At 52.8% G+C, this 13,802-nt stretch overlaps 1 protein-coding gene and 1 non-coding gene across 2 annotated transcripts; both read right to left on the bottom strand.

Annotated features, from left to right (window-relative positions):
- Nucleotides 1-354: 354 nt before the first annotated feature.
- Nucleotides 355-2,192, bottom strand: LOC136460627 (uncharacterized). The gene is made up of 3 exons (XM_066460253.1): nt 1,926-2,192; nt 1,734-1,820; nt 355-705 (listed from the first exon to the last, which is right to left on the bottom strand). Exons 1-3 carry the CDS (start codon nt 2,190-2,192, stop codon nt 355-357), a joined length of 705 nt encoding a protein of 234 aa, XP_066316350.1.
- An 11,026-nt stretch (nt 2,193-13,218) lies between these two features.
- On the bottom strand, nt 13,219-13,326 carry LOC136461964 (small nucleolar RNA R71). Its single transcript, XR_010760498.1, has one exon. It is a non-coding gene; the product is annotated as a small nucleolar RNA R71 (small nucleolar RNA).
- Between the last annotated feature and the right edge of the window lie 476 nt (nt 13,327-13,802).

Here is a 13,802-nt window from a genome sequence, read left to right as displayed (position 1 = left end):
AAAAAAATTCTACGCCAAACTCTTTCGTGTACTCTGGCAAATTGATTGTAGAAAACCTAAGGACCAAAAGTCTGTCTCAGGGCCAAAAGGCCGGCCAAGCCACGAGATAGCCTATGCCTCTAGGCTACGGCAACTCCCTCACCACCTTTTGCCTGAGGGGCAGCTTAGGCTCTGAGGAAGTTTTTTGCAAGAGATATGTTCAAAGACGAGACAGAGGGTAGAGGCTCGGAAATACAATAAAAAACAATTAAAAAGCATATACACATAGGTACCTCAAAAAGGCCTCGATGGCCACAAGCGTTATGGTACAATAATGTAAGTCCTAATCTATTTACATGGCCCCTTTGGCCTAGGTCAAAGCTCAGGGTCACCAGCTTCGGCGGTCGACGTAGGAGGAACCACCTCCTCTTCAAATAGCTTGGCCAACACCGTGCTAGGGGCCTTAGCCGTCTCCACCAGCTTCATGACCTCCTCCTCGGCCTTCTTGTCATCTTTAGCCATGACGTAACCATCACTGACGGCCTTGAGGTCGATGTAGGTGTAGTGCGAGGAGACGATGGCTAGGGCGTGCTTGACGCCCGTATGCAGCACCCCCCAAAGCCGCTCGTGGACTCGGCCGCTCAACGCGATCAAGCAGCTACCGAGGGAGCTACCCGACTCGACCCCTGTGACCTCTAGGGCCTCGCAGGTAGTACGGGCAGTGCTCTACAGCACGTTGTGCTCTTGGATCTCAGCCTCGAGCACTGCCTTCACTACGATGGAGGCCTCGGCTGCTTGAGTGACTTCCTTCTCCAACCCTGCGCTAAGACAAGTGGGATGGGGTCAAGCATGAAAGCCAAACAGGGGCGCAAGCCTATGAGACTCACCCTTGGCTTTCTCCCTCCAGTTTTGGACCTCAACCCAAGAGGCCTCGGCCGCCCTAGAAGCCTCCCTCTCTAGCTCTGCATCACATCAGGGAGTTAGGGGTCAAACACAAGAAAAACAAATAAAACAAGGGGCGCGGCTCAACAGGACTCACCCTCGGCCTTTTCCTTCTAGGCTAGGGCCTCGACCTAGGAGGCCTCGGCCACCTTGAGGGCCTCCGCCAAGGCACCTTTCATCACTAGGTGCATGCCCTGCTCCGCCCCCAGCTGCCTGGTGATGGCCTTGGCAAAGACCTCCACTTGTTCGGCCTGGGACCTGAAGGTGTCCTGCTCATCAGCCACCTAGGTCAACTCCTCCTCCACCTCCTTGATCCGCGCTGCTAAAGGGGTGGCCTGCTCCTGAGCCGTGGTCGCCTTGGCCTTCATATCAGCACAACAAAGGCAAAGGTCCTCCACCTCTGCGCTCAATGCCGATAGAAGCTCATTAGCATTGGCGAGCAGGTCCTTCTACTATCAGAGCTAGTCCCAGATGTCCCTCTCCCACCGGAGGAACATAGACTTCCCGAGGGACCAGGCCTCGAGCTCCTGGATAGGCAGAACAGATGTCAAGCACTATGAGAAAACTCAGGAAAAAGACGACACAACACAAGGAAAGAAAGCGCGCACCTGGGCAACGCTGGGCAGATCGTCAGCCATGAAGGACAGCGCTGTCCATAGTGACTGCTCTGCCAGCTAGCAGAATTGCTCAAAGGAGCCCCAATGCCGCCCCTTGGCCGCATCCTCAAGGGCAAATAGAGGCTCCCCCTTAGGGTCATCCTAGCTCCACCACAAGACACATGGGCGATCCCACCCATGGAGCTTGGGTTGTACCCAGACGAGGGCTGAGAGTCCCTCGCTAGAGGTCAGAGCCAGCTGCTCCACGGTGCTAGTCGCCTTGGCATTCGCCAGCTCCTTCCCCTAGGAAGTATCATCAGAGGAGATTGAATGAACCTCCACCTCCTAGGCGCTCTCCTGCGATGGCGGTAGGTCTTGGACCGGGGGCAGTACCGAAGTTTGCCTCACCTCTGTCTCCACATCCTTGGCCACCGGCTCCACCGTGCCCAAGCCGGCCTCCGCCGCCTCAGCCTTGGTGGTCCCGGGAGCTCCAGCCTCTGCCTCCTCAGCCTCGGTGGTCTTGGGAGCCCTAGCGTCTACCACCTCAGCCTTGGAGGTCCTAGGGGCCTCAACTTTGCCCTTGGTGGCCTCAGTGATTGAAGGCGCCTTGGCTTCACCTAGCTCGAGGGCCTCGGCCTCATGGGGTGTAGGCCCCTCCTCCCCCGCCTGATTCATGGCCACCTCGATAACCCCTCCTTGGGCGATCGGCTCCTTTGGGTCGGCCCTGGCCGATGTCGCATCACACTGTATGGCGGCCTACGCCTCCACCACCCACCGGGCGGTGGAGCTGGTGCTCACCTTGAGCGCCTTACATGGCACCATGGCGGGCGCTTCTACCTGATGCTTCTAGCTGAAGACAAAACACTTAGTCATCATACGACCAAAGAACGAGTGGAAGATGCTGCAAACTCCACTAACAGAACACTTACCTCGAGCAGGGACACAACAGCTTCCGCACTATGTCCCTCATCCTCTATAACGGTGGTGGCGGCAGCGGTGGCACGACCCCCATGTCTGTCGGTGCCAGCCAGCCCTCGTCAGACTCCGACGCCCCCTCGATCCTCTGCGGAGATGGTTGGGCTGCCCCCGCCATCACCCGCTCCACCTCCACCATCGAGCCATCGGGCTGATGGCGCGCTTTCCCAACACCCGTGTCTTGGGTGTGTCGGCCTCGGCCCTAGGGTGAGCGATCGCCAACCCCGAGGCATCCTCTCCTCCTCCTTCTAGAGACACTGGGCCACGCACTGACACTCCAGGCACCATCTGCCTGATGTCAGGGAGATGGTCCAGAGGACCCCGCCCCATCTCGCTCTTGTCGTCATCACTCGAAGAATCCGTCGACGACGGTGATGGAGATAGCTCCGCCGAGAGACCGTCGTGCCTCTGCTACTGACGACATTTCTCCAGCTCATCGTGCTCAAGGCTCTTCCTCTTGAGCCTTGCCTCCTTAGCATCCTTCCACTCCTTGTACACCTCGGCATGCACCCTATTCACCGCCCGCCGCTCTGCATCCTTGGGAATGGGTGGCAGGGAGTCTCGCACATCCCTCATCCCCTATAGGAACGGCAAACGCAAATAAGGGAACAGATTGAAAATGTAAGGAGCAAGGAGGCCTTGGGGACCATAGCGGCGCGTGACTCATCAGAGAGATGTATCCCCACAATGGGTGCATCGAGAATGGGGTCAGGTCACTGCTCCTCTGCCACCCCTCCACCATCTCTCTCACCCGATGCAGAACCTCCTCGTCAGAAAGGGCGACGGCGGACAACCGGATGCCATCGATCGGCTCACCCGGTGTCATCTCGAATAGGCATTGCCGTCGAGCCATCAGCGGCAGCACCCTCTGACGGTGGAATGCCGCCATGACCACGGCCGCCGTAAGACCATAGCTGCGTAGCCTCTCTAGCGCCTTCAGGAGCGCCTGTAGCTTGGGCTGATCAACCACTGGGACACCATACCTCCACCTCTCTGGCTGGCTCTCCACAACCCGCCTGGTATAGGGGGGAAGCCCACCATCATTGTTGTGAAGGTAGAACTAGCTATTGTACCAGCGACGGTTGGACAACGTGAGCTAGGCCTGGATGTACAAGGGCTGCCTTTCTTGGCGGACTTGGAGAGTGCAGCCGCTGGCCCTCAATGCCTTCTACATGCCTATCATGCCTGTCGACTTAGTGTTGAGCCCCACCCAAAAGAAGTGGAGCCATAGCTCCTAGTGGGGGGCGATGCCCAGGTACCCCTCGTAGACAATGGCGAAGATGGCCGCCTACACAATGGAGTTGGGGTTGAAGTTGTGGAGCTCCATGCTGTAGTAATGCAGGAGCGCACGCATGAACCGGTCCCTTGGCATGCCGAGACCGCGCTCGTGGAAGGCCACGGAGCTCACGATGTAGCCATCATGTGGCCTCGGCTCTGGCTCGCCCCCTGGAGCAATCCACTTCGGTCTATTGGGGTCGATAACCGAGCGGAGGAGACCATCATCGATGAGCGACTACAGCGTCGCCATAGACAAGTCGGACAGGCACCAAGGATCTGCCTAGACGACAATAGTGCCACCGGCCATGGGTGCGGTAGAGAATGCGGCTATGATAGCAAGGTGTGCTCTTGCTATCCCTCCCTCTCTCGCCTTTCCTCCCCCTTCTCCCTTGTTCTCCCCGGCGCTCTCTTCCTTCGTTCTTAGCAACCGCTCAAGGGCAAAAAGGGTGAACATAGGCAGGCAAGGTAAGGAGGGGCGGGGTGAGGCTCATCATGTATTTATGAGGGAGGGAAGGGGGCGAAATGGACGAGCGATGAAACTGAGGAAAGTTTCCCTCAGATCTAGCGCAGTTAATCCAGATCCAACATAGTAACATCCCATCCACAGACGTCACGTTGCATCCAACCACAGCAATGGCAAGTGTCGTTCCGTCTCCCCAAGGAACCACCTCAAAAGGCGCACCCGCCATTGTCAGCCGATGGGAGGGGAATATGCCCCACCTGATTCCTTTCAGACTAAGGAACTAGGCACCGAGCCCGTTACGGTCCAGGGGTTCGAAGGCTAGGCCCCTAAGGGTCTCGACAGCCGCCTTAGGACAAACAAAGTTAGGGATGACTATGGGTGAGCCCGTACATGGTCGAGGACCAAGCAAGCGATTGCTTGGGATGCCCTAAGTCATGTCCGAGACCGGCAGAGAGGTCTCTGAATGGGATCCCACCATAGGGAGGCACCGAGCCCCCGGGACCAATCGAACAGCCCTAGGACCCACTAGAGAAGCCCTCTAGTACTTTTGGAGTGCGTCTCTAGACCGCTAGCTAACCCCTATTGAATGGGGCACGGGCCTCCACTCGAACTTACCCAATAACAACTCACCGGAGGTGTCACTGCTCGCGCCCACCGAGGGTAGCCTGGCATACTCCACCCCTCCTTCCGAACAAAAAGGATGTGCAAGGGCCACACAAAAAAGACAGGGAAACTCCTGATCGCCCTCTTGCTCTACGCAAAGGCTCGAGGGCTCTTCCTGCAAACAAGCTAAGGCCCAGCAACCCGAACTCGCACTCAGGGGCTCGGCAAACGCGACAAAAGGCACCAAGCCCGTTACGGTCCAGGGGTTTGAAGGCTGGGCCCCCAAGGGTCTCGACAGCTGCCCTAGGACAAACAGAGTCAGGGATGACTATGGGCGAGCCCGTACATGGCCGAGGCCCAAGCAAGCAATTGCTTGGAGTGCCCTAAGTCATGTTCGAGACCAGCAGGGAGGCCTCTTAATGGAATCCCACCATAGGGCGGCACCGAGCCCCCAGGGCCAATCGAACAGCCCTAGGACCCACTAGAGAAGCCCTCTAGTACTTTTGGAGTGCGTCTCTAGTTCGCTAGCCGACCCCTATCAAATGGGGCACGGGCCTCCACTCGGACTTACCTGATAACAGCTCACCGAAGGTGTCACTGCTCGCGCCCACCGAGGGTAGCCTGGCATACTCCACCCCTCCTTCCGAACAAAAAGGATGCACGAGGGCCGCATAAAAAAGATAGGGAAACTCCTAATTGCCCTCTTACTCTGAGCAGAGGCTCGCGGGCTCTTCCTGCAACCAAGTCGAGGCCCAGCGACCCGAACTCGCACTCAGGGGCATGGCAAACGCGATAAAACCCCTTGCTCAACATGAGAAAAGCCCCTAGAGGAGTCAATCCACTCCTCCAGGGCCTCGGGGGCTACACCCAGTGGGTGCGCTCACGCGCACCCACCGAAGCCTCAAGTATGAAACACCATCCTGCCAGGAGCTGCCATGAGCCAAGTCTCATCAAAACCTCAGGGAGAGCGCTCACGCTCTCCCCAAGGCTCGGGGGCTACTGTCAGGGTTCCATAAAAAGGGGGTCTGTAACAACCCAAAAATCCACACACCAAAAATAGCAACTACAAATTTTTTCTTCAAAAGTCCCATGTGATGAAGAGTGTCATGTAAAGAAACCCAACCTAAGAGTTGCATTAGAAGTAACCCAACCTAAGTCAACACATAAGCATGGCATGTCATACGTTGATTATGATTATTTAATTTCTAACAAATAGATGTTGCATGCATTGTTAACTCAAATTGTGAGTTGGATCTTCATTTGCTTTATGTTATGCTTAACAATTCCATTAAAGTAATAAACCATAAAATTATTATTAAACAAAATCCTCTAAACTACAATGAACAAGTTACCTCAGTTTTAAATTCAAATTCTAAACCAAATTTGAATTCAAACAATGGAAAAGAAATGAAAAATAGAAAAAGAAAAAGGAAAAGAAGAAGAAGGCCTCCTAGCCAGCTGCTCGGCCCAACCTACGCAACCAACTACCAACCCATCCCTTAACACCTCCTCTCTGCTGGCCCATGCGTGCACAGTAGCAGGCCGGCCCCAACTCACGCACAACAGCCCAGCTTGCGGCCCAGCGATGCCCGCGCGCCCTCAGCTCGCTTGCGGTCGCTGCCACTTGGCCCCGCGCGTCAGCCGCGCATTGTTCACCCATGCGCCCCTCTTTCCTTCGCCCACAGCCACTGCCAACGAACCCCACTCGTTAGCCTTTTCCCTATTCATCTTCTCCACGCCCACGCTGATTTTCCCCTCCGACAGAACGCTAATAGCACTAGCAGGGAGTGGGCCAGGGGGTCACGCCCAGGGCATGGCCTTGCCTCCCCCCTTGCGCCATGCCCACGCAACCCCTCATGGTCATTGGATGCAAGCTCGCGCCCCGATCGCCCTTGAATCCCCAACTGCCGATCACCGAGCTCGCCGATTCCCGCTCGGCTATAAGAGCCTCGGTCGAGAGCCCTAGCGCCTTCCATCACCCCACCACCACCTCAGTGGCTGACCACAGCACACTGAGCCAAGAAAGAAGAGGGAGAAGAGGAAGGGGAGGGGAGAAAATGCCGAAGCCTGCCATGGGGGAGGTGGTCGTCGGAGCCGAAAGCGACGACGTCGTCTACATCACCGACGTGGTTCGGCACTGGCATTGCACAGGCTTCCGAAGCTATCATGGCCTCGAATCGACATGGCATCGCCATCCATTCTTCCACGCCACCCATGGTGAGCCCCCCCTTCTAGGTTTCTCTCTACCGCCGAACCTCACCGTCGGCCATGGCGCTCCACACCTGGAGCACAGTAGGCTAGTGCCTTGTCTCCGGCCACTAGGAACACACGCACTACTGCGCACAACCGCAACCATGCCATGACTACCCCACTGGAGCCCCATAGATCACCTGCGTGCCTCGCTATCGTCACCAGTCGCTGTGGCCACCGGGAATGTCTCTACCGGCCACCTGGGAACCCGTAGCCTCGCCGTGAGCCCTAGACACCTTCGCCGTGCACCCACGAAACCGTAGAAGCCTCATCTGCCTAGCACTAGCCACTGGTGGGCCTGCGTGCGTGACCTCGCCACCGGCGAGCACTGCCTGAGCCGCCAGCCGCCATGGCCAACACACTAGAGGACCTCGACCACCACTTAGACCTCAGGATCATGATTGCCGTGGCCCAGGGAAGCTTTTTCCCCTCTCTAATCGGACACCAGCGCCACCGCAGGGGCTCACAGTGAGCTCGCCGTCGGTGGGGGCACCGCCGTGGGAGAAATAGAGGGCTTCCTCCCTCACCGGCCACCCGTGCATGAACTCGGTGCACGTGAGCCGAGCCAAGGAGAAGAGACGGTGGACTTGGTCCACCATGCACCCCATCGTAGGTCCATGGACCATGAGCGCTGGTCCACCATGAGCCACATGGTGTGAGCCGCGCTGTGGACAAAGCCCAATAAAGGCCCATGGCCGTGACGTGGCAGCGTCGCAGCGTGCCATGTGTCTGGGTCGGCTCGGCCCAGACCGGCCCAACCTGAGCCCACCTAGAGCCTAGTTTGGACCCAGCCCGTATTGACCAGTTGACCTGGTCAACGTTGACTATTGACCTAGCCCCACATGTCAGGGGCACAGACACTCTGGGCCCACACGTCAGATGCTGATGTCATGCTGACATCATGCGGGACCCACATGTAAGAAGCCAGCGCAGCCAAGGTGACATCATGCTGACATCATGCTGACATCAGCTACTGACGTCAGCAGCCCTAGACCCACACGTCAGTGACCCTGACCATTGACCTGAAGACCGTTGACCATTGACTCATCGTTGACCATGACCAGACCCACCTGTCAGTGGCTTAATAGCCTCTGGCCCCACCTGTCGGTAAGGATGACGTTGATGACGTCATGCTGACGTCAGCTAGACCCCACCTATTAGCTCAGGAACCATGATGCTGACGTCATGCTGACATCAGCAAGCCACATGGACCAACCGATAGTATGACACGTGTCAGCCCAGGATTAATTCAGCCTTTTTCCATTTTCAGAAATAGATTTAAACTTCAGAAATTCATAACTAATTCATATGACCTCAGAAAAATACAAAACTAGGACCAAAATTCATCTAAAATCAAGCTCTACGCAATGAACCCATGTTTGAGTGCATTTGGCTCTTTTGAATTCTCATTGCTTCTTTGTGCTATTCTATAGACGTCGCTAACGCGACTATAATGTGATCGTTTGCAGACTCGGAGGGGAATCGGACAGACGAGGATCATGAGTACCGTGAGGAGTACAGAGATGACTGCACTGAAGGTGCCACATCCCATCCAATCTCGTAGCACCTATTACGCATGGCTAATGTAGAACTGCTATTGCTTTACTTTACGGTTATACTCATACTATGATAGGACTTGCATGGTAGTATGCTTTCTTGATGGCCTTTACCTTGATGCAACCTTACCCCTGCATACCCTGCTATTAGGTTAGACACATGCTTATTGCTATATTTTATTTGCTTGTACTTCTACTACTCTTATACTACATTAATGCTGTGGTGTATTCTGGACTACTGGGGAGAGTGCTGCGTGTGTGACTTGGGTGTGTGGAGGGTGAGGGTTGTGTTGACCAAGTTGGAGTATACGACAAGCCTGGGGCAAGTCATGCCATGTGGTGCTACCTGGGCACCCTTGGAATGGATACCTATGGTGGGTAAATGGTATATGAGGTGGTCCTGGGTGTGAACCTGTGATGGGAGGAGCCCAGGATGGAGGTGCTGTGGTGGCACGATAAATGGAAACCCTGATGAAGACATTCTGGCTTGGTCACCCCTAAGGACTTACTAGTACTCAGATTCACCGGGAAGCCTTACTGTACCACTCGCCCTATATGGTGCGGGACGGCCGGACTACTTGGTAGGATATTGCCACTACTGCTGGGTTGATAGCGGACAGTGTAAGGAGGTACGGGGCGCGGAGGATTTCCCCCACACACTTCCGAGACTTCATGGAGACCTTGTGGACCCTGGCTCATGACTCACTAGTTTCAGCCACCCCTAGATTAGACTTGGGGTGTACCAGGGCTGAATGGTAGAGTGGCATTATCCTAGGCTAGCAAGCGGCCAGAATTAGCCCTAGTTGATGATAGTCAGCGAGGAAGTCGGATCTTATGGTTATGTAAAACCTCTGCAGAGTGTATGGTTGATCGATCGATACATGTGCCGACTTGTCGGCTATGGACCTTTCCTGGGTTTCGCTTAAACTAGATAGCGAGATGAGTCCTTCTTTTCTTCCCCTGGAAGTGAGTGTTCGGTCGTAGCCAGGGGCTACAGGCCTTGAGACAGTGCCGAGAGGGAGTTGGCCTATTGACTAAGCGATGGTATGGTATGGTATGGTATGGTATGATGATGTGTGGAGATGGTGGTATGTCGATCCCCGGGATCGAAACCTGGCTCTAGAATGGGAATGGGTGGAATAGGTGTGGGTATGGTGTTAAAACTTGACTATACTGTTATATACTTGATATGCTAAAATACATAGGAAAGCCCTAGCCTTATAGGTTCCTTTTGACTATATCCAACTTGCATCCAATTTCCACAAATCAATGCTCATAGGGTTGGGAGTGGCCAGTACAAATCGTACTGATAAATTTTGGCATACAGGTTCTACTGAGGAGTATAGCTCCGAGGAGTTTGACAGGTTGAGGGGTTCATGCCTATGCTCGAGTTTGGCGATCTTATCTTCAAGCTGTTCTGAATGAATGCTACTTTTGATTCCGCCAATGCTGGCGATGTAATAATTTATATAATTCCTACACTATTTGTACTCTGATAATATCATTGTATGGATGTGATATTCGACTGGAATTTGGGTAATATGATCTACCACGGTCTTATTACACTTCAACTCTATGGTTTTCCCTTGGTGGAAATTGGGGTTGTTTCAGGGTCCCCTAAGCATGAACCAAAAAAATCGCTTAGACCTTGTAAAAATCAAAGCTAAGAGACAACCACCGGCAAACCCCCACCTTATCTGAGGCTCGGCTGGACTGCCCGGTTCACCTCGAACAACATCCAGGCTCACCCAAAGCGGGCTCAGCCCAAAATGAAACCATAAGGCCTCAGATGAGGTACTGATTCTCTGCCTTGCTCGAGGCCCCACCCATAAGGCCTTGGACGAGGTACCAATTCTCCACATTGCCTGAGGCCCTACCCATAAGGCCTCGAACGAGGTACCGATTCTCTACCTCGCCCGAGGCCCCACCCATAAGGCATCGGACAAGGTATCGATTCTCTGCCTCATCCGAGGCCCTGCCCGTAAGGCCTCGGATGAGGTACCGATTCTCCGCCTCATCCAAGGCCCCACCCGTAAGGCCTCAGACGAGGTATCGATTCTCTGCCTCGTCTGAGGCCTCGCCCGTAAGGCCTCGGACGAGGTACCGATTCTTCGCCTCGTCCGAGGCCCCGCCCATAAGGCCTCGAACGAGGTACTGATTCTTCGCCTCACCTAAGGCCCCGCCTGTAAGGCCTCGGACGAGGTATCGATTCTCCACCTCGCCCGAGGCCCTGCCCGTAAGGCCTTGGACGAGGTACTGATTCTCTGATTCACTCAAGGCCGGCTCGGCAACAACCCTGTCGCCTCTGCCTTGACCAACTTCTCTAATAGGACGTCACATCCAACTAATGCGTTCAACCACTCCCACGACGTCAGCCAAATGACGGCTCGATACAGTGGAGTGGCTGATGAGATGTGAGTCACATCGATGCCATGCCATCCAGGATAGGACAAGGTAGGGGTTATCAGCAGCTGTGCTCAGCATTGTGCCTACGATTGACACCCGTGCTGCATTGGGCTACCTAACCCTTGCTCCAAGGACAGCGCGGCGTGGAGAGTCATGTCCGGGCTCCTATAGCCTTAGGACTTGCACCCGCCGAAGCCCCCATAATGGTTCAGCCTCTGCACCGACTGTGCCTCGGCTCTCTATGTTGTCAACATATAGCGATTGGCACATCATCTGTAGTACGCACCATACCCTATGCTAAGCCACAGGAGCTCCCACATTGCACAGGATCAGGCAGTGGCTAGCGCATTGCTCCAGTGCACCGAGGACAAGGCTGCTCCACCGACCATACTGCCACTAGTGACGAGCTATAGGGCTCGGACATGCCGCCTCTGCTCACAAAATGCCACGTAGCAAATCCATGTACCTCCCCCATGCCTCCCTTCGACTATAAAAGGGAGCGACTAGGGCCGCCTCTAGGCACATAGACACACACACGTGTGCAAGCAATGCACAATGCTCTGTAACACACGTGCTCCCTCACTACAAGAGATCAACATCTCAAGCAACCCACGCCACTCCACGCAGAGACCTGGGACTAGCTCCCTCTCTCGCTCAGCTTGTAAGCCCCTACTACAAGCACCTCGGTGCAAGGAATACAAGATCACTCTCTCAGACTAGACGTAGGGCACCTATTGCCTGAACCAGTATAAACCTTGTGTCTCTTTGCATCACCATCCGGGATTAGGGATACACAGTACACTTTCACTAGTCGGTTGAGGATCCACCAGACCCAAAACACCAACAACCTTGTTACCCCTTTTTAGGTCCAGGATCGAAACTTTTGCTTAGCCATGCTTAGACCAGTAGAAGTCAAGTGATTTCCTATCAGCTGCGAGCAATAGGTGGATACCTGGTCATGATTGGCTATATTTGCTATCGTGAAAAATAACCATGTGGTGTGATATAAATGGAGACCGAGCGAGATCTTAAATGCAAATAGTGTTAGGTTTGGCTATGTTGATCCCATCTCTATTAGCTAAGGACCATATCGTTGTTGGACCTTGTTTGAGATTGAACTGCTGCCTTTCACTTAGCTATCCGGATAAGTCATTCCGACCACGCAAGCCATGTAGCTTAATGCCTTTAACTTAAAGAATCTCCTGCCTAGCCATACTACATTTTATGAGTCTCTATTTCTATCTCTGGAATTATTATCAATGCTTCACATTTATCATTTATTTATCATTTGACTTACCCCTACCATAGCATGAGAGTGGTTTTATCATAAGTATACATATTTGTCAATATCTCTATGCCAACAATCCCATTGCTCCTCCATGCGGATAAAATATAAATAACGATACTCGGTATACTATCGGGTGAATTGCTACAATGGTATATTATCTGTGCGCTTGTGGATACTTTAACATATATAATTTTCTCTTGGTTTACACATGTCATTAATAATTACCAACAACGCATTTCTAGCATCATGTTGGGGATGACAACTTAGTAAAGAGTGATGCTAAGAAATGTCAACAAGCATTTCTGGCACCATTGCCTAGGGAGGGGCACATGGCTATAGAGAATTGATCAAATAAATACTTATTGATAAAATCTTAATAACTCTGCTTTAGGAGGCTTACCCTTGTTTGCCTTTGTTCATATCTTGTATAGGGTATTGTAGAATTGGTTGAGATCCACCAATAACTTCCAATCAGAATCAACCAAATCAAAAAAGAAGCTCAACACCGTTTCTGATGTTATGGCTAACAAGACTGCTTGAGTTTTCTACTCCAAGCACCGAGAGCATTCGCACAGGACCAACACTCAAAACCAACAACCTTGAGTTCGAGCTCAAGCTAAGCCTCATCAACATGGTGCAAGCTACCCCATTCAGTGGAAAGGCACCTAAAGATGCTAGAACTCATCTTTAGAATTTTCTAGAGATCAGTAGCATAGTGGTCATCAAGGATGTTGCTCAAGACATCATACTACTTCGCTTGTTTCCATTCTCGCTAGTGGGAAAGGCGAAGCAGTGGTTCTACACCAATAGAGATAACACCAATACATGGGCAAAATGTTCAAAGGCCTTCCTAGAAAAGTTCTTCCCTATAGGCAAGACCAATGCCTTAAGAGGAAAGATTTCTAATTTCCAACAGCAGAAGGGACAGACCATTCTAGAAGCATGGGAACAGTTTCCAAGAATATGTTTTAGATTGTCCTCATCATGGAATGGAAGATTGGTTGCTCATGCAAAGTTTCCATCATGGATTAACTCAGAAAGCTTGTGAACAACTTAATGCCACTGCTAGAGGATCATTTATGTCACTCACCCTTGGAAAAGCTAAAGCTCTTATGGAAAAGATAGCCTCTAATCAAGGTTGGTCACCATGCAACATCCGATCATGCAATAAGAGCGAAGAAGTACCAAAATAGGTGTGTGCACTATCAACCAAGATGGACATACTGTTGAATTAGCTCGAACAATGAGACAATTACAAGAGAGATCATTAGGCCATTCAAGATGGTTTCATTGCTTGAAACACATGTGGAGAATATTTGGGGGTTGAATTCCCTAAATATCAAGAGGATGCAAACATCATCAACAACAATTCTGCTCCACAACTAATAGAGACAAGGATGGAATCAACAATAGTCAACTTACCAAGGTAAGTACCTAGGTAACAATTATAATTCTTTTAATCCCAA

This window comes from Miscanthus floridulus, chromosome 6 (genome assembly GCF_019320115.1).
Source record: "Miscanthus floridulus cultivar M001 chromosome 6, ASM1932011v1, whole genome shotgun sequence".
In the NCBI taxonomy this organism is placed as follows: Eukaryota; Viridiplantae; Streptophyta; class Magnoliopsida; order Poales; family Poaceae; genus Miscanthus; species Miscanthus floridulus.
This window is presented reverse-complemented; position numbering and strand designations above follow the sequence as displayed.

Bases quoted from the DNA above. Each gene is read 5' to 3' on its own strand.
- LOC136460627 (XM_066460253.1), bottom strand. From the start codon at position 2,192: ATGAATCAGGCGGGGGAGGAGGGGCCTACACCCCATGAGGCCGAGGCC. The intron at 1,821-1,925 runs GTGAGGCAAACT...GATACTTCCTAG, and splicing joins CCAAGGATGTGGAGACAGAG to GGGAAGGAGCTGGCGAATGC. The intron at 706-1,733 runs GTACAACCCAAG...AACGTGCTGTAG, and splicing joins GACTCTCAGCCCTCGTCTGG to AGCACTGCCCGTACTACCTG.